General features: G+C 35.9%; 1 protein-coding gene across 8 annotated transcripts in view; it reads right to left on the reverse strand.

The window, feature by feature from the left end:
• The window catches only part of NBEA (neurobeachin), a 506,232-nt gene that overhangs the window by 365,072 nt on the left and 119,314 nt on the right, over window positions 1-21,846 (reverse strand). For 7 of the 8 annotated variants that reach the window (XM_061457520.1, XM_061457513.1, XM_061457519.1 and 4 more), the window contains exons 9-11: window positions 14,812-15,009; window positions 14,257-14,390; window positions 2,407-2,515 (exon numbers count right to left, since the gene is read on the reverse strand). In XM_061457520.1, the coding sequence (XP_061313504.1) occupies window positions 2,407-2,515; window positions 14,257-14,390; window positions 14,812-15,009 (441 nt within the window). Of the gene's footprint in view, window positions 1-2,406; window positions 2,516-13,412; window positions 13,532-14,256; window positions 14,391-14,811; window positions 15,010-21,846 lie in introns of those variants that run through there. The other variant, XM_061457517.1, reaches the window with a different exon arrangement.

The following is a 21,846-nucleotide window of genomic DNA, read 5'->3' on the forward strand; positions in this document are numbered from 1 at the left end:
AAATAGAAAGAGCAAAGGTAAAGAAAAATCTTGTTCCTCAGTATACTTAGAGCAGGCTCATCTTTACTAAACACATGCAACGTTGTAATTTTTTTATGTCATTGAATATGAAAGTGAGAAAAAAAAAGTTATCAGCTACTTAAACTTTCTAATAATTCACAATAAGCCTAATGGCTACACACAGGTTAAAAATATTCATCAATAACTGAGGTTAAATCCCCCCCCCCCTTTTTTTTTTTTTTTTGGAGAGGGGAGGAGGGAAATGGGTGTTGGTTTTGGTTTATTATAATGCAGTCAGAATTCTACATTCTACAACATAGCGCCTTAAGAAATCTGAAGTCCTTAACTCTTCTTCAGTTAATGATGTGTCTTGTTAAAATTGGGTGCTGGACTATGCAAACTCACAATAATGGTAGATTTGCTTTTGTTTCTTAAACATAAGCAGTTATCAGGAGAATGTGGGTACAAGGTTTCCTCAAATTTCAAGAGAGTCCTTCAGTTTCATATCATAACGTTATAAAATCACTGTTGAGACTTGCTCCTATGCAGTAACATGGCATGTGGACTTCGACAAACTTCTTCATATACTAAGTTAACATAAGGAACTAATAGGAAAAACTACTAAAGGTCCTTCCCCCTGCCTTCTCTACAAAATGTTTCAATTACTTTTAATGCTGTAAGTGCACGTTCCCGGTAATGCTGGGAAAATGCAAATATTTGTTACTTTTTAGAAGTGAAGTCCATTTGTCAGGAATACAAGTTCAGCCTGAATGCTGAGCTTAATTTGGCTTGTACATCACAATTCACAATAAGAAGTCTGCAACTAATAAGAATAACAATGTTATTTTGGAGTTCAAGTCAGAAAAAGAAAGCTTTCTGTCCTCTCTGAAGTATTTTATCACATGCAAATGAACAACAGATAATTTATAAATAATAAAATTGAGCTTGGCTAGGAAACAAAAGGATATTTTCCTGCCATGTGTGCTAAGTGAATATAAGCATCTACTGGAAATACAAAACACATCTTTTTGAAAACTGTAGCTAGGGAGAATATAGCATAAAATCTCCCAGAAAAAAAAGCATACACTTCAAGAATTATGTTGTGACAAAATCAATCAAAATCCTTTAATATTCACATACTCCAAGTGTAATGATTGCAGCAGGTGCTATTTCACATACAGCATTCTAAATTGACGTATTCAATTAGTGTGTAAACCATAGTGCTCTATTCTAGTGAAAGGACTCCATGGAGGCTCACTTGCCTGTATATAACTTACAGAACTGGAGCTAACAGCTTTGTAAATTCGTTAAGTCACAAGAAAACCTATCAGTAAAAAAAATCCAACACTTTAGACTAGTTCTTTGACATTCTAAATGACACTTGCTCAGTACAGAAAACACAGAAGCATAGAAAATAATCTGCTTTTAGATGTTACTTCAGTGAAGCATTTCTGCTATAAGAAAGTACTTCCCTAGCTGAAAATAACATAGGGACCAGAATAAGAGAAAGTATTTATCATTCTTATACAAAATTTAGTACCTTTTTAATGGTGAAATTATTGTTACTTAATTTCACTACTGGACAACACAAAGCTCAGGTCATGACTTCTTCTCAAATGATTGTTATACTGACTGCATGCTAATGCAAAATACAGTAGCAGACATTCAAGAATGTCCGAGCAATGAGATTCAGTCATAGGAGTATTACTGTATTAGTACAGCCAACAATAGTTTTCAGATTATTAAATCACAGTAACAAGGTTTCATGAGGGCTTTGGGCCAGGAGGCAGGTTATATTCCTCACACAAGCATATGAGCTGGACCTCAGTTTTGTGATAACTGCTCATCAAGTCTGAAAATGAGCAAGTAAAGGGAATGCCCCTTGCAAATGTTTCTTTCAGAAATGAAATTATTTTACAGTTTTTCTTCTTCAAAACACAGAGCAACTATTCCAACAATTCAATAATTTCAGGATTGAGCCACAGAGGATTAACTTAATTTTTATTAACATTTTTATTAACAAAAATAGAAAATAAAAAAAGAAAAAAGAAATTTAAATTATGACACACTGCGGTATACTTGTATAAACTGGGAACAAAACAACTTTCCCAAATGAGAGTCTGGTGACAGCGAGTGGAGAAACACAAGTGATTATATATATTTAAATGCTTCACAAACAGACCTAAAGAAAATGCATAAATTAGACAAAGGCAAACAGGATCAGCTACAGAAAACTGATTCTTCCAATATTGGCATATAAGAGGATAACTATAAGAATTATAAATCAAAAATAACTTGTGTCACAAATACATTTTATTCCATCAGTCCTTTAAACTAAGTGACTGGAAATACCACAATGACAGCTGAAATACTAAGAACAGAGACAAAAAACCCCTCCAAACATACCTTTTCAAGGAGGTAGCCAATGACTAGAAAGCCTTTTCCACCAAGCATTTGTTCTTGCATGGCTACTGAACTCTTAAGAAGCTCAACCAAGAAAGCCAATAGCGTAGCACTGCATGTAAAAACAAGCATTCTTTTTTCAGATTACAAATGTAGAATACTCAATCTATCACATAATATTCCCCAGCTATTAAGTGAACAGAAACAGGCTTGAAGTAGTGAACGATTCCTTGAAAGAATACAAATCTTACTTTTCCTGTTGACAAGTTTCTCCAATGATTGCTCACACATTACAATGGTAGAAGCGGGAGTTCATATTCAGACAGAAGTGCAAAATTATTTTGTCAGTTCTCCTGATTTGACCAAGACTAACCCAGTTTTAAATATCCAGTCCTGCAGCTTGCAGTTCTAGCGAAATGTTTTGCAATCGGAAGAGGCAGCATATGATGAGTGTGATCCAGCTGACAGTGCTAGAATGATGCAGGCAGGGGCCACGTCATTCATTTTACTATCCAGACTAACTATGCTAAACTGCAAAATTTGCATCAATTAGGTATATCAGCCTTCTGCACTTTTAGCCCCTCAAGTCACTACTATTATAGCAATGAGACATAAAATGGTTGAACATGCACGTGGGCAACAATGCCCACCACAAACCACAGTGGAACAATAGCAGGATGGAGAGATTCCTTCATACTGTCTCCAGACCAAACATGAGAATAATTATCTAGGCCTGACCAAATAAAGACTGAGAATCACTTTCATCCAGTTAGGAAAGCACAGAGAGACTCCATAGGTCACAAGGAAATCACCCAGAAACCCATCCCAGAAGTATCTGTAAGCGAGGTGTTCAGAAAGCACAGGGAGGGGACAAAAGTGGTCAGAAAAGGTTACAATTTAGAAACAGAATAGATCTGAAAAACTTCAGGCAACAGACTCATCAAGGAAATGAAACTATGTTATGAAATCCAACAGTGGAAACATCACAAATCACTGCAACATGAGCAAAAATTCACAATTGACTCTTGGGTGGTGAGAGATAAACAACAATACACTCATTTGGTGCTGAAAAAACAGAGGAAAGGGAGATATTAAAAATAAAAAGAACAACCCACATTTCTGACAGAAAGGAAATATTTAAAATTATTTTTAGAATATGCCTAAAAGGTAGATGACAGAATGCACTCTACTGCATATAGAATGCATACATGAAGCCATTACTCTTTTTCTAAAAATAAAATAGGTATATCAGTTCCCAGCTGTACAGATAAGTATCTGCAACCAGGAAAGTTCTTGCACAAGTGGTGAGCACAGGCAAGGGTCAAAACTGTGGCATATGCAGCTATGAAAAAGTGAATTAAAGGAAATGTCCATACTTGCATTTTTATAAGTTTCACCTTTATGTTAAGTATCTAGTCAGCTAAACGTTTGCTTGCTCACCAAATATAACCTTTTGAATTCAAAATATATGTTGAGATGGTTAAATTCATTACAGCACCAAAAATAACCAATTTGCTGAGGAAAACAGTATTTATTCCATCTGGTGAGCAAGGCTGCCATGCAAAAAAGTACACAGTGTAGGTAAAGTACATGCTGTGAACATGAAATAGTGCCTTGTCTTCCTTCATTGTTGAATGGTCTCAATAATCAGTCTAAAATCACATACAGAATGCTCCACAGTGTCAGGAATAAAAGAACACAAATAATATCCATTTACAGTACTCCAAAGCTTTTATCAAAACAGCCTGTCAAGCTGTCATGTCAATTTCAAATCAAGTTATATGCATAATTTTTTTCTTACCCTGACTGAAAGTTTCTATTGTACTTGTCATCTAAAATAAGATACTCATCATTTTTACCATATGACAATCCATAAGAAGCTCATCTAAAGGACTGGAGTCTTATTTTTTGAGACTTCTTTGGTTTAAATTTAGTAGGTCAAAGGAAATTCCAAATAGATGGTGCTTACCATCATCCTTTATGACTAATTTTATGACTTAGGAGGATAACTAATCATGCATGAGGTTAAGAAACAGTATACATCCTTGCAGGATTAGGACCTAAATTACAACTATAAATACTATCAATATTATATTGAAAAATAAAAATATTCTTAAAATGCATTTAAAAGATTGTCGTACCGTGAATATGGCACTAGACATAAGTTTAAAATGTACTTCCACACCTGTAAGTGATCTATCAAAAGTCCATTTCTTTGTATTGCAGTTTATTTGTCCATTCTATGAACTTAATGTAAACTCATGGGCTGCAGTTATTCTTACCTCATATTAATACAATCTCTACACAACTGTTACACATCCTGACAGAAGTCCAAATACAACTTATAAGACACACTCACATCCTAACAATAAAGATTAGGGTTTAGGTCTCATTCCTTTTCTTTTAAGTACACATAAAACACAGCAGTCAACTTAGAAATAATCAGTGGACAGTTAATATTTAGCTGTGCCACAGAGAGAAACATGCAAACTGGTTCTATGCAAGAAAGACTGAATTAAGGAAGTTTCTTTATTCAGATGCTGACAGAGCCCAAATACCACTTTTTAGTCATTGACCATCTTTATGTGGGGTATGGCTGAACTAATTAATCCTGCCTGACTGCATTAGATATGCACAGAGCTACCTCAGCTGTCACTGCAAAGTGATGCCAATACTTCTAGTTCCAGGAAAATGTTATTAATTCAGCCAATACCTTTGTGAATGAGCTACGCCTTTTTCCAAGTCCAAAATGGCTTTTAACATCTATTGAACCAGATACTTAAAGACACCACAAGCCAGATCTGCAGCATCAGCTCAGGTCTGCAATTAGTAACTCTAGCTTCGAATCCTTCTGCATTATCCAAGATTGCTACTATAGGAAAGAGTTCACTGTGGTATATAGCAATTAAAATCTTGGGATATCACATGTGAATGCATCATTACACTTTACACCTTCAAGCACATAAAAAATTCCAAGTACAGAGAAAGCAGCAGTTGAGAACCACCTGGTAGTCACACAAAGGTACAATGAAGTTTGAGATTAATACTGTATAGTACCACAGTATTGATAAAAATTGGCACCATAATTAAATGTAATTAGCAGTTTGTCTCGCAATTTGCAGGATGTGAAGTAATAAAAAGATTTGCAATATTTTAACTCATAGAAGAATTATAAAGGCAAAATGGAAGTGTTTTTAAATTTCCACTGCTTGTACAGTACTGAAACTATTACTACCTAAAGATGATGATCAGAGAGAGGCAGAAAACAGATTACATGCTTAGTCTGATTTTTTTTTCCAGAAATCTTGCTTACACTTGTTCCAGGTGAAACGTCTTTGTTGGAGGAGGAAGGAAGAAATGAAACTGCACTAAATAACAGCTGTTGCACAAAAACCTGTTTTTATATGTAATGTTCTCTATCTTATTTACTTTGTGCCAGAGAGGATTCAATTTGGCTGAAAAGACCCAACAGTTCACAATTCTCAGATAAGCTTTCCTAGACTCTTCAAAACTTCTCTTTCCCCACATGTTTAGGGGGGGAACCTCAAGCGAACATCTAAATATATGTGTGTGTACATAAAAATCCATACTCACATAATGGATCTTTTCTCCTCAATGTTGCAGTCTAAGACTTTAGTCTTCTAGAGAATCCACTGCCTAATTTAGAAGACTATCCAGAACTTTTAACATATTTCTAAGGATATTTGATTTCTGTAGTCATCTTGGCAGCTGAAAATAAATTAAACCTGAATACTCTAATAATTTTTATCAGCAGAGCCAGATTGCCAAAATTATCCCTTTAAAATGGTTGCTGTTGACACAGGGGAAATAATATTGATTAAAAGACTGTCTTCTAAGATGAACACATTTTCAAACAGAATTAACAAACTTACCAGTAACTAAAATGCATCGGATTGCTGCATGGCTCACATTACACTTGCAAAATTCTGTGCACTGCCATACAAAATTTCTCTCCATTCTTGCCTATTTTCAACTCCCCTAGATACAAAGGCAAATATAAAGGATACTTCAGCCCATTCCTACATCTCCTCTATACCACACCCTGCCTAGAACACATCAGTGTTTGTCTGCAGTGCAGCTAAAATTTTGATACACAACAAAAGTCAGCCAACACTAAATCAGACAGAATTATGATTTCTACTGAAAATATAATTAAATTCATGACAAAATTTTTCTAGCAGTTTTCCATTACTAAGAAGCAGAAAAAAAGGGTTGCACACCAAAACATGAAGATACTGTATTTCCAATGGTTATGATACTGTTTGTTCTGTAATTAGCACATTGCAGAGACAGTAAATCTGTGTAATAATGCTGTGTAAAAAAATTGAAATTAATTACATTGTTACAGCATTGCCTGATTTTCCCCTCAAACATACATGCCCTTTGTGAAAACTTAAAAAAATTAATATGGGAACACAGAATTGGCGTTCACAGCATACAATCTGACTGGAAGATGTTCTTAAGGGTGCTTTCATGTCTATACATATTATATTTGTGAAGTCCCTACATTTAAAATTTAGTTATTCTTAAGATGTGCACTGGGAAGTTATAAATACCACCTAGCTTATTTCATTCATCTTAATACATAAATATAAGTCAATATTATGTGTCAATAGTTTGTGTTTCAACTTTACAATGCTTAAGCATCACAACCTTCAGCCAACAGTCATGCAATGTTACTCCTTAAAAAAAAACCTACAGATATTCACAAAAACAACAGCTTCTGTAGATAATAGGCTTCAAAATTCCAAACTATGAAATTTCTGCTTGATTTTAAAAAAAAATAATTACACAAATACATATTTCATTTCCACTGCCCATTTAAAGGGATAAATTATTACTATTATTATTATAAATTATTATTATTGTGGTTGTTATTACCCCTCCTACTACATCTGCTGGCTGCCCATCACATCTCATTGTTAGCACGCAGCTTAAAATTATTTTGGCTAATTCATTAAGAAATTTGTTATTACATTTGTTATTAGCAAATATTTCTTAGTACGGACTTAGAAAATCCTCAAGGAGAATCATTAGCAACATTCTAACAATATATTTAGATGCACAGAACATGTGAGATGATCTCCACTTCCTTACTTCATTCCTTCAGGAAGAAAATCAAAGCACAAAGAGTAAGCATGGATTTCAGAAATTGTTTTGACTGCACTGGTAATATAGGTTGGGAATACAAAAAAGGATTTTTATAAACGTGCATTCACTGCTAAAGCATGAAATCAAACATTTGTGCATATTTTAACACAGTGAATTGCTCTGCTGCTACATTACTTATTATTGGGTGATATGATTTAGCGTAAGGTATCCCTGCCCATGGCAGGGGGGCTGGAAGTAAATGATCTTAAGGTCCTTTCCAACCCTAACGATTCTATGATGCTATGATTCATATTCATTCATTCATATTTATGAAGTTATGGCTACTAAAGCCTGTATGCCACAAACGCAAGAAGTGTTTCCCTAACCAGGCTGGGGGTAAGGTAAACTCAGGGCAGAAGAGACACGGACAGATGGTGAGGATGGAAAGGAAGTTTCCATGAGCTATAGCTGTGGCCGCTCTCTAAAGTGCTTCCTTAGCTTCCAGCTTAACTGAATTTTCTTTTTGTAATCTTTTTAGAGAGAAGGGAGAAGACACTTCTCCTCCCTTTTCAACTATTTTTTTTTTCTCATGACATATGATGAGGACAGTAAGAATACTAAACCCGCTTCATCCAAACTGATGCCACTAAAAATGAGTCAGATGAATAGGTGTTGTGTGGGAGAACCAGAGGCAAGTCATTGCATTTTGGGATCCAGACTCCTGATATAAATTAGCCACCCTTAATAGTCCCTGGATTTTCTGGAGAATGCAGAGGTATCACAGTCTGGGAGTTTACAAATGATTTCTACCACATGATATAGTAACTATATTTTCTTTATTAACTATGGTCCAGGCAGTCTCTTTTGGCAAGTCATATTCCTGCTTTCACAGTTTGGGAATATTCTAGTACAGCTGATTTCATCTAAGCACAGGTAGGTTATACTAGAGATGTGAAATTCTGGATGCAGTATTCAGCCTTTCCTTTGAAACGCATGAGAAGAAAGTCATTGGCACCCCATTCTGCAAACTCTACATTGTAGACCGCATGCAATGATGGACTGAGACCTTGGCTCCCCATCAGAAGCACAAAGGTAAATACAATGACCTCAGAAAGGATGACTTTCATACCTAGTCTCAAGTTTAAATACCTGGGCCAGCTGTGGCAAACAGTAAAATTATCGAAAGACAGTAGGAGAGGACAGGTAATACCTGGCATTCATCTTCTTTACTACCAAGATAAATTCAATTAACTAATGACATTATTAAGAATTACTGGAAACTCACAGATTTTTCAAATTAACCTAATAAAATCAAGACATCAAATTTTATCTCCTATGAAGCTGGGCTATTTTCTATCTGTGGAAGCTAACAGAAAAACTACCTATCAAACTATTAATCTATCAAATAGTAGATGCAGCAACACTACTGTTTACAGACAAGAATACAGTCATCATCTGAATATTAAAAAATACTAAATAAAATTAGTAAAATATACTAATTGATTAAAACAAAATACATTTACAGAAAAAAAAGAAGAATATGAGTTGAAATATTATTATTGCCTCCCTCACGAATGTTTCAATTTCACTAACTTATGTACAATAGCTGGGCAATATATTCTGCAACAAGGCTACCTATAACAAAGAGTGAAAATAATGAAAGTAATAAACCTCATTGAAAAGATGCCTATGTTTACTTGCTTTTATGTTACATGGTTGTATATATCACCTTTAAGAAAATTAAGGTGGGCCTCAGCACTGCATTTATTTAGTATGATAAACAATATTTTTACTTTTTATTGTATAGTATACAAGATCTAGCAAGTCCAGTTAGTAACCTCTAGAATAAATATTTAAAAGGATTCTTGGAATGACTTCACCTATTAAAGCAAACAGCTACATCTCCTTCTGCTTTCAAACATCTTCCCAATATGGTATAGTCCAAAGCAACAGTCTCATCTGAAATAACACTTGTTATTTATTCTCTGATAGAACTGAGTCATTGACAAAGACTGTACACCCAGCACCTGGTCAGCATCAGTCTGTATGTCAGTGTTCAGCAGATCCAAATTCAAAACCGTACATGAGAGACCACAGTGAACAAAGCAAGTCCTTCCTATCATATATGCATATAGGTATAATCAAAGGTAACAACATGAGTATAATAACATTGAAAAAATACTGCATTGGGTTTGTGTGACAAGATTTTGGTAGGAGGGGGGGCTACAGGGGTTGCTTCTGTGAGAACTGTTAGAAGCTTTCCCTGTATCTGACAAAGCCAGTGCCAGCTGGCTCTAAGATGGGCCCACTGGTGGCCAAGGCTGAGCCTGTCAGTGACTGCAGTGGCACCTCTGAGGTACTATGTTTAAGGGGGAAAAGTTAAGGTGCAGCAGCAATTGCAGACAGATAGAGTGAGATTATGTGAAAGAGCTCTGCAGACACCAAGGCCAGTGAAGAAGGAGGGGCAAGAGGTGCTTCAGGTCTGGAGCAGGGATTCCTCTGCAGCTCCAGTGCAAACCATGGTGAAGTAGGCTGTGCCTTACAGCCCACAGACGTCCATGGTGGAGCAGATTCCACCTGCAGGCCATGGAGGACCCTATGCTGGAGCAGGGGCTGCCTGAAAGAGGCTGTGACCCTGTGGGAAGCCTGCACTGGAGCAGGCCTGGCAGGACCTGTAGCCCCATAGAAAAAGGAGCCCACACTGGAGCAGGTTTGCTACAGGGCTTGTGACCCTGTGGGAGACCCACACTGGAGCAGCCTGCTCCTGAAGGACTGCACCCATGGAACGGACCCACACTGGAGCAGTCTATTCCTGAAGGACTGCACCCATGGAACGGACCCACACGGGAGAAGTCTATCCCTGAAGGACTGCACCCATGGAAGGGACCCACACTGCAGCAGTTCATGAAGAACTGCAGCCCACGGGAAGGACTCACACTAGAGAAGTTCATGGAGGACGGTGTCATGTGGGAGTGACCTGGCGCTGGAGCAGAGGAAGAGTGTGAGGAATCCTCCCCCTAAGGAGGAAGGAGCAGCATTGTGTGATGTAATGACCACAACCACCACTCCCTGTCTCCCTGTACTGCTGGTGGAGAGGAGGCAAAGAATTTGTGGGCAAAGTTGAGCCCAGGAAAACGGGAGGGGTGAGGGAAGGTGTTTTTAAGATTTAATTTTATTTCTCATTATCCTACTCTGATTTGTTCGGTAATAAACTAATTTCCCCAAGTTGAGTCTGTTTTGCCTATGACAGAAATTGGTGAATGATCTCCCCCTGTCCTGATCCCGACCTAACAAGCCTTTCTTACTATTTTCTCTCTTCTGTACAGCTAAGAGGAGTGACAGAGCAGCTTTGCTGGGCACCTGGCATACAGCCAGGGTTAACCCACCATAAGCCCTCGGTATTTCTTTTTATTAAATAAACACCTTATTGACATAAACAGCTAAACTATCTACTCTAATCAGAGTACTGAAAAGCAGGATGAAAAGTAGCAGTCTTGGCATTCAAGTTGAAGGATCACCTCTGAACAGCAGCAGATGAATCACTTAATCTAAGACCACATACTTAAGATATGAACTTAGATTCCATTCTTTTAATTTCAGTGTACGAGAGCATAAGAATCTATATTGTGCTCAAAAAGCAAAATTGTAGGTTATTTCAATATTTAGTCTCATGGAAGATGTAGATAAAGCACAGAGGGATATACATATTCGAGAAAAAAGAACATTTACAAAGAATACCATTACAGCATGAAGTTCCCATATTCATCTTTCCCAGCTTTATGGTTTAAAATTTTTGTTCCCAATTAGTCTATTAATTTAGAAAAGATTAAAACTGTAAGTGGATCAAGATGATTAAAAAGCAAGGTGTTCCCTCATAGTCCTGTTAGCAATCCCCTTCTAATGTTAAAAAAACATAATTAAACAAGTAATTGTGTACCTTTAAGTTATTAAACAGATTTTGATATGTCTAGGAGAGGATTCAGAAAAGTAGTCTGGAAAGCCTGGACACATATACTGGGGTACCAAGCTATTTATGCTTCCTACCTCTCAGGAACACAGTAGGACAAGAGGCAGCACAGCTCTGCAAGTGACAACTTCTTAGTTTCCCAAATTGGTCACCAGAAAGAAATAAATTCTATGGACTTTACATGCATAATGGTTTATGGTCAGCAAGCATAAGCCAGACTTGTTTCTTTTTTCAAAGCACCACCAAGATAATATGTTTACAGAAACATACATATTGAAATGTCTGAATGTCATCTACTTTTCAGGAAGAAGTGGTGCAGCCCTCTGTGCTGTTGTAGATACATTTTCATAGATAAAAACGATATAAACAAGCATCAGACACAGTTTGACAATCATATTTTGGAAAAGAACAAATAGAGAATAGTCACACACACCCCTCCCCCCCCCAAAAAAAAAACAAGGAGAAAGAAGGAAAGGACTCAGTAAGTATACTTCTTCCCTTATTCCAGTCCACAAATGAATCTTAAATGTAGCCCTGTTTTTCATGTTTAGCCCCCATTCTACATTATACACTTTGTATGTCCCCAGAAATATTTTATTCCTTTATCTGCCTACTTCCTTCTTCACTTAAACTATTATTTTTCTCAGTATCTATACCCTGTTAAATTACATGTAAGAAAATTATGCACACACACCACATTCTTATACATGAATTACCAAAGCTATGGTAATTCAACATTCCAGTTACATCTCATCGAGCAGTCATTTGCTTAAAAATCTTTTGAATATGTTCTTGAGTTAGGATTACATCTTGTTGTATTATGAATTTGTAAAATCATATAGCATAATGAATTAGGTATCTCTTTTCAGAATGTAATCTAATCATAGAAGAAATGCATTGATTATTACAGAACAACTTTTTTTTTTTTCTACTTACACTTCAACTAAATCCAGAAATGTTCTGTACATTTTAAACTGAACTTTATGAATGTTCTCACCCACTGGAAAGACCACACACTTGGGCAGAATTAGTCTTTCTCACTGTCTTATAAAAGTCACATTATATTAGCTCTCCATTTTTGAACAGACCTACTTACTGCTTTACCATTTATTACAGACTATGCTCATTAAAGAATTTAACACATATTTTATTCATATGTATGGGCACATACGCACATAATCTTCCTTAAATTGGAATAAAGCATTTTTCCCTCCTGCTGTGGCAGTAAATAAAAACATACTTTTTTTTTTTTCCAAAATTTATTTCAAATCACGTATTTTCATTTTTTTTTATATTCCCTTTACTTCACAATATTTCAATTCAAAATACATACTGGAAAACAGACTACAAAAAAGTAAACATCCCACATAATCCCACATAATTCTTTAAAATTGAATGTAATCATTTGCAGTATCACTATACTGCTTTGGAGTAGAACTTGTTATATTTAAGAGTGTGGTGTTACTTCTAACATTGTACTGAAATATTCTCATGAAATGCATTATCTTTTCACACTACAGAAACAAATATAAACCAGCAGTCATTTTAGCTACAGATATTTGAGTCAATGGGAGGAACTTTGAATGGAAAAACACATGACTGATGAAACGTCACAAAATTGATTAAATTCTTAAGTTAGATTGAGACAAGTATCTTTCATGAGAAATTATACCAGTGTATCACTTTCAATTAAACTTTTCAAAATGGCCACTGATTTTAGTATTATTTAATTATTTTTCAGTTAACTAATTTATTACTGAAGTATCTAATGCAATAGAAAATATCTAGAACAATTAATAGCACAGTGTTCTAAGCAGAAAAATAAGCCATGTACTCTGTATAATGCACCTATTTTATAAATTTATTGAAATAACAGAATCACTTTATGCTGCCCCTAAACACTGTTTTCTACCAGGTTTTGGTTACCTACCACCCTACAGGGAAACACTGTGGCAGTTTTTCAGCTTTACCTTTGAAGTTTTGCTGCCTCCAGACATTTAGGCAACACACTTTGCTCTGGTAAGTTTAGACACCTTGTGTTGCCACTAGAACAGGCAACTGCCTTGACAAACAGGTGGCAAGAGATCTTGTTTGCAAAAATAACCAGAGCTGAGCTAGCTTTGAACAAGTCGACATGACCTCCTAAGTGGTCATTTGCAGGCTATGCATGGTAGCATTCACCTAATTTTTGTACAGGCTTTTCAACCTAGGGGTTACTTCCATAGCATCCGATACTTCATGTGCCCCTTGGTATGTCTCTGGTCACTGTTGCAACTGTAATATGGATACAAAATAACCCATCATAGCTCTGTGACTTTCTGACCATGTATTAACAGGGAAGATACCCTTCATTAATTATGAATGTTATGAAATATGAATTCAAATGACACAGTCTTTGAGAAAGTAAACAGCATTGCACTGTAAAGTAAAAGCACACTGGTTTCTTTTAGAAGTTGCAGGAACTGTCACAAAACTGTCCTTTAAATACTCTAGGGTGATTTGAATTGCAGGCCGTTGGAAACAGATGATCTCTAAGGTCCCTTCCAATCCAAACCATTCTATGATTCTATGATTTAATCCAATCATTTTAATGCCAGTTCCAGCTGGAATCTCATCAGATTAATACAATTTACACATGTCTACAGGAAACTGCTTTTAAAAAATAATGTAATTTTCAAAGAAACAAGGGTAAAATGTAAATCAAACATTCACATAATAAAACCAGAAACATTATTGGATTAATTTAGCTTTTATCTTGCTTAAGAAAAGCTTACCAAACTGTTGTTTCCACCTGACTGTCATGGAGCTGTCGATTGTCTAACTGGGCAAAGAGAGGAAAAAGAACTTGAATCCCTCCAATAGAATGAATTGCGCTGTGAATGGAGTGGGTTACGATAGCTTTCACATCCTAAATCAATGAAACAAACAAACAAAAGGAGAAACCTCAGTTATTCTGATTTTTAAAGAAAAAATCAGAATAACTTGGGAACACTTTAACAGTAAATCAAGTACAAACTAAATCAGACTTGTTTTAACTTACTTTCAATACTTAAGTTTCAATTATAATCATAATTAAAGGCAAACATCAAACAGAAAAACTTCAGTATCATGGCAAACTGTGACTTATGGAGTATGAATTTCTTAATGAAGTAATAATATTTTTCTTCCTAGAAAGTTAGCAAATAAAGAACAGTTCAAGTGATAGGTATACTAGGAGATAAAATAATACAAAATAGCAACCTCTTTGTATATTAGCACAAAAATCCTCTTAATATCCGAATATGGTTGAGCTAACAGTAATCATATAACATCAGTATAGTAGCACAAACCTGAAGCATAAGAGCATGGGGGGAGTGTACAAAAATTGAAGGATTTTCCTTTGGTGAGGATTCAAGGCATAGCTGAGCATCAGTAGCCTTCGCATTATAGGTAAAAGCAATGCTACTTGCAAGTTTCCCATCATATAGCACTTGTTTATGGTGCTCAGCCAGATGAATGTCACTCTCAGATTTAAATTTGAATGTGCTCTGAAAAAAAGAAAAGTTTCACCGAGTGATTATTTTAAACAAAATCTTTGCCACGAAATGTGCAAAAAAGACATTGAACTTGAGAGGGAAGATAGAAACTGCTAAACTTTGTTTTAATCTTCCAGTAGTTTAATGCTACTGAACACTGAGACTATTTTTTATTTACTCCACTCCACAACAACATCAATATAGTATCTGTATTTTGTGTCATATTATTTCTGTATCATTTTAGCATTAGTGTTAACAAGTCTCAGAAATAACTAAATGCAAGAAATATGACACATTAAACAGCTATAAATAGGTTAAAATAAAAAATAGAGCACAGACTGCATTAACGATGAAGAACAAGTTAAATGCCTTCTATTTTAGTTTACGTAAAGTCACTAAAATGACAATATCAAATCCTATACCACTCTGATTAAGTTATTTTTAAACAGCATTAAACCCCATGCTTCATTAACAGTCAGAAATATATATAAAGAAGCTACCTACCCTAAAAAAAAAAAAAAATCCAAACAAAATTATAAATACCTTTTTTTTCAAATTAATGGTCCTCAAAATCAAAGCTTTTACAAAAGAGGACTGAATATTTCTAGTATTGTTCTTAAACATACCAAAATTCATATCTGATCTAAACGTAGGTTTGCTGACAACACTGACAAATCAATCAAGCACAAGAAGTTAGATTTCTGCCCTTCTGCAAAGCATTGTCAAATTTACTTGGCACAGAACTACTCTGGCATGTAATAATCGTTTGACAGTGGCAAAAAGACAACTAGGGGTAATACACATTGCTGTACTGATGCAAGCACAGCAAATTTATTGGAAATGACCATCATTTAATTAACACAATATGTAATATGCTGCATTTCTAAAATCTTTATTCAGTTTAAAATAATGTACTGCTGAGATTAAGTATGAATATTTTTGCTTGTTTTCACTGCATATAGCCATCGCAACTCTCATTATCCCTTCGTAGTTACCAAATCTTTCCCACTCTCCCCCCCCGCTGTAAGAAATCATGTAACATTAACCTACTGAAAGTACTATCACCAGGGTTTTGGTTCTCTGGTTTGAAGAATTAAAATAGGCTACTTCCAGGCTATCAGTTGCTCTTTCCAAACAAATTACAGGTTCGTACTGATTATGCAAACTCATAAAATCCATTCAATTTTTCAAGAGCTATCAAGGCTGCTGGAAACCCTGAAAAAATTCTCTTGCTTACAGCCAAATGATGGGAAAGCACATCTGCTCAAGTGACTGACATACAGCAAAATGAAGTCTTGTGATATGCATCCATTTGTATATGGGTCGTAAGACTGTCATAGAGTGAACAAACCAGGCACCTGACTAGCTGCTGGAGGACCCCTGGAGCAGATATGTCCCATGGTGGGTGATGTCAAGCAGAAGGGAGGTAGCAGTGCTATGCTGAAAATGCATGAGATGCAGGTACCATGAGAGACTGCAAGTAGGAAGGGCAAAAGTAAGTGAATGGGAAGTCAGTGGCTGTATCTGAATTTGACAAAAAAAGGATGTTATTTTTAGCTGTATTAGGAGGAGTGTTGCCATCAGGTAGAGGGAGGTGATCCTTGCCCTCTACTCAGTACTGGTAAGGCCATACCTTGAATTCTGGGCTCCCCAGTACAAGAGGGCCATGGACTTAGCGGAGAGGGTTCAATGAAGGGTCATTAAAATCATGAAATGACTGAAGCATCTCTCTTGTGAGGAAAGGCTGAGAGAGATGGGACTGTTCAGCCTGTAAAAAAGAAGCCTCAGAGGATCTCTTCAACATGTATAAAGGGAAGTGCAAAAGAAGATGGAGTTAGGATCTTCCCAGCGGTGCCCAGCGACAGGACCAGAGGCAATGGGCACATACTGAAACACAGGAGGTTCCCTCAGAACATCAGAAAACACTTTTTTCATTGTGAGGGTGCTCAGCAAGTTGGTAGTCTCCAACTTTGGAGATATTAAAAACCTGCCTGGATGCAGTCCTGAGTAACTGGCTCTAGGTGGCCCTGCTTGAGCAGGGGGTTGGATCAGATGACCTTCAGAGATCCCTTCCAACAACCTGAACCATTCTGTGATTTGTATTTGGGTTATGAGGGATTTGCATATGGGTTTCTGTTTTGTAGGAAAACTCCCCAGTGATCCCCACTTACTGCTCTGTTCATAGTACAAAGCTCTTCAGATCCAGAGACTTCCTTTTGGCTGAAACTTAATGTCCTCCAACTGGTGATAGTCATTGAGCCCAAAATATCAGAACACAACCAATCTGAAGTAACCCCCCACAAATATACACACTGTGGGTATTCAGCCCTTAGCACCAAATGCTTTAATCTAGAAACGTGTTGATACCATGCCACACTAAATATTAGAGTAGAAAACCCCAAAGAATATTATGCTTGGAGCTTGAGAGCTGTCTGTGTGGATATGGCTGGCTACATCTCACTTACTGGGAAGTGACTGCTACAGATTACAGATTTGTCCTGAGGAAGGTGATGATACATTTTCCCCCAGAAGTTATTTTTAACTATAAAGATAAATCTCTGTGCACTTTCTGAAGAGACAGAAATAACTGAGTGATTTCACTGATTTCCAAAGATGTCTGTATTCTGTATATACTATATTTTGATGTTTTATCACATGAAAACACTTCTTACCTCAAAATTTGTCATGCCTCTGAGCTTTGTCAGATTCCAAAGCTCAGAATGTTTTACCTCGAAACAGTTTTTCATAACTTTGCTCTCTTAAATATGTCAAAGTGTTTCAAAACAGAATTTGTATCACCATTTCATTACCATGAAAATTCATAACTTACTAAAACAATGAAGTCAAAATAAAATCAGTTTTCTAAACAAATTTGGCATTAATCTACCTCTTAATTTTCAGCTTTTACTATGCCTTAAGAATTTACCAGAGATCACTATTTGAAAGTCAGGCACAAGTAAGTTAGAAATCAATCTTTGTTTTTTTGGAAAAAAAAACAAGAATTACAGGGGCATTTTGCCATCAAATCCCAGCAAAAGTGACCATAAATTGCAAATGCTCTTCTCCCACCCAAAAGATTATTATAACAGAATTGAAAGGTTAAAAATTCTGATACATATTTCTTTATTATTAACGCATATCTTCAGAAAGAGAAAAGCAGTTCAGTATATGCATACTATATCAGGAACTTTGGAAAATAAAACCACAGGAGGATAGCAGAGGCTGTCAAGCATATAAGCTCAAATTGCAAGTGGTTAATTACTGGTCACTGAAGTAATGCAATTTTAAGATCTGGTAAAAGCAGTGCTAGGACATAAAGATGGAAAACCAAAAAAGGTTTAGTTTTAAAATATTCTCTGTATGGTAAAAATATATACAGGATCCATAAAGAAGGCATAAAGTTTAGTTGCTCCTACAGGAATGGGAGAAGGGAAAGAGCTGAAAATGACTCCAGCACTGTTCTCTCTAGTAAAAGAAGGTGTGCTCTATCAGGACCACTACTCAAACACCAGCAGCTCTCCCTTTTCCTTCAGCAGCAGGAGAAATGCTTTCTGATTTATCATTCACCTCATTATCTATTACAGTTCAGTGATCATACATAAAAGATTTTCTCGTACTATATAACTGGCTTAAGTAAATTTGAATTTTCAGGAGTATTTTGTGTGTATTTGAATGTGTATGCATGAATGCATTTTTTTCCTCCAACCTTTGTACATGACAAAAAGGCTGATACCGCAGCACTGATCAAAGGCAAACTCAGATGCAGCAACATATGAAAGAACCTGATAACTTGTTTTGAAATGTGCATAGGAGGGATAAGAGGAGTGGCACAGACTCGACAGGGATATTAGGGGCTTTTTGAAACATCTAGTTAAAACCAGCACCAAACTCAGATGCATGTGCTCCTCCCACATTACCTTTTTTGCCCCTCCCACATTACCTTCTTTGCCCCTCTATTCTGTGTTTATCAGCCCCTCAGGATCCCAACTGAGACATGGTCCTCTCTCTTCTTTGCTGCCTGGGAACAAGGACGGGTAGCAGAAAAAGCACAATGAGAGCAAGAATGCTGCTCTCATTTCCTTTCTTCAAGCTCCAGCAACCAAAAGTGTCAACATCATAGGTAAAAGTCCTTTCAGCAACTGTAAGTCTCCAAATGAGCATGTTTTATGACAAATGAAACCTAGGAATCAAATACTGAATTCTACTATGTTTCTACTAAATATAATTATGGATGAATTTGGAAAGAGACAAATAGTTTTACTGCCAGTATATTTTTCTCCCTTCCCCTCTTAAGAGTTTGATTACATGTCATTTTTATGCAATAGTTACTAAGTGTGGCAGCTTTTCAATATTGCTGCTCACATAATCAATGTAAATTTTTTTGTTAGAAAAAAAGGCCTTTTGATACACCTGAAAACTTAGTATTTCAAAGTAACTTATTTGCTTAATAAATAATTTTTTATATTAAGGCATGCTGATTACAACTAAATGCATTCAGGAGGACATGCTGACAAGACCAGCACAAAAGTATTATGAATTGTTTCTAATGTTCTTTAACAAGTATGTAATGTGCAATCAATAATATAAATACTATATATATGAAACTACATATACTGTATGTATGAAACTATATAAATATTATCTATAAATAAATAGAGTTTCTCTAGTTAATCCTAAAATATGTTGCTTCTACCTGCATCACAGAATGGGGCTGGAACAAAGTGCAACAAATTCACTTTTCTTTGTAGATCAAAATCTGTCTTTTCCTAAACTTTGTTGCAACATTACATACTACATATATTCACATATATGTGCTTACTGCACACACATCTTATTACACATCTGGTATGTTGGTAGAGTAGGCAGATTTCCCTGTATTCAGAGGTCTTAATGGCAGTCATACGCTAGGGACACAACGAATGATCGTGAGGGCAGCAAAATCAGTCTCTTGTCATATGCAAAGCAGGGAGAGCACTAAATAAGATGGTTGCTTTCCTGAAAGAATCAGAAATCTGGGCTGTTGCACTAGAGTAAGATTAATAAATCAAATGAACTAGCACAAGCAGTCATAGGAAAGAAAACGCACAATGTATGAAGACATTGGCTAAAAAATTCTCAGGTATTTTGAACAATCCTCCTTTGGGAGAAAAGCTTTGGCATAACTGGAGTTCACAATAAATCTAGAATAACTGCTTTTTTTGGAAAAGTTGAACAGTTGATTTTCCCAGTTGGCTAACAATACCAACAATAAGAAAGAACAGGACATGTAGTGAACTAAATAAAAGTTTTTGAAAGGCCAGTTTGCGTCAGCAAGCTAGGTAAGAGCAAGAATGGGGTCTCTAATGTCCAGCAATTTGAGCCTCCTATGTACTATGAAATAGCATACTGAAGTGTTCTGAACTGACGGACCTTTGCATCCACATAGAATTTGAAAAAAATTACAGAAATAAACTTAACTGACACATGAAAGAGGCAAGCTTTCAGTGAAAGCCACAATCAGTGCCCTGAGATCATGGAATATTTGCTGGAAATAAGGAAGTTAAAGAAAGGAACTATGTTATTTCCAAGATCCTGCTCTAGAAACCTGTTGTTTTTAATGGCTATTAGTAAAATATACTTTCAGATTCTTAGACAAGCAAAGAAACTACTTTAGATATTAAGGGACCATTAATGGTGCTGGGAATACAACCAAAAACTAAAAACACAACTAAAAACTAAAAATATACCAAAGAAGAATATCCCTAAAGTATTACATTTTGTCTAAACTGGCATATTAAAAAAAAAAAAAATCACTGAGAAACTACAGTTGTGAAGTAATGTAATTTAAGAGAAGCCTACGAATCAAGCAAGTTAATTTGACAACACTGTAATAAGGTTAGTGCAGTAACGACCGGAAATGTCATTTAGCATGAAAGCGTGTATACCTTCTGAACCCCTCCAAAGCTCAAAAAATGCTACATAATAATTTTCACTTCTTGAAATAAATGAAATAAATGTTATTCTTATATCACTTCAGTATGCTTCTGCTAATCCAGAAACTTACTTAAAAAATCCATAAAGATTTACTGCATTTATTATTAAGAAGTAAAAGGTTACATTACATTGTTTTGTATGACTAAAAAAAAATTTACAGAAATATTTGTTCAAACACACAATACAGTATTAACTTTGGAATAAAGTATTCCTTGTTTGCACAGGTGTTTGCACTCTTCTCTGACTGAATATTTTTAATTTCAAGGTAGGTTTTAACCATCAACCATACGCAATAGAATTCCTCTTCTCCAAGTAACCCTGACATATATTTGGCTACTCATACTACATACATACCGTGGAAGACATTTTCAACTGTCGCTGTCATTCAGTGTTAGCTGTCATCAAACAATTTAAAGCAATCCTTTTCAGCTCGCCAAATCAGTACTAGTAGAATCTAAATGTTGATTATTACTTGCTATTTCAAAAAGTTTTTGTTTTCAAAGTATATGATATCTACTGAAAACATGATGATCTACTTCAGATGATACTGCAAATTTCACAAATTAGAAAATGAAAATATGGGAATGATTAATGGCAGACGTTCAGTAGTGGGTTAGATTAATTTTCAGGCCTTCTCTACCAGGCAGTTTCTGCAAAGTATCTGCGTAGTTTTTCTTGATGAAATAAGACTATACACAGCCATTCCAAGACATAAGTGATTGTTCACACTAGAGATGCAATTTTATGCATGCACCATTAATTTGTCCAAACTGTCCCCTAAATGTCACTGACAAACCATGAGTAAAAAGCTCAAATTTTACTTCAACAGAACTGTTTGAAACTGTGCATTTGAACAAAATTTTTTTATTATGCCTT

This window comes from Pezoporus flaviventris, unplaced genomic scaffold, assembly GCF_033815535.1.
Source record: "Pezoporus flaviventris isolate CSIRO_AGI_PZ_B2104156 unplaced genomic scaffold, CSIRO_AGI_Pfla_v1 ptg000025l, whole genome shotgun sequence".
Classification (NCBI taxonomy): Eukaryota; Metazoa; Chordata; class Aves; order Psittaciformes; family Psittacidae; genus Pezoporus; species Pezoporus flaviventris.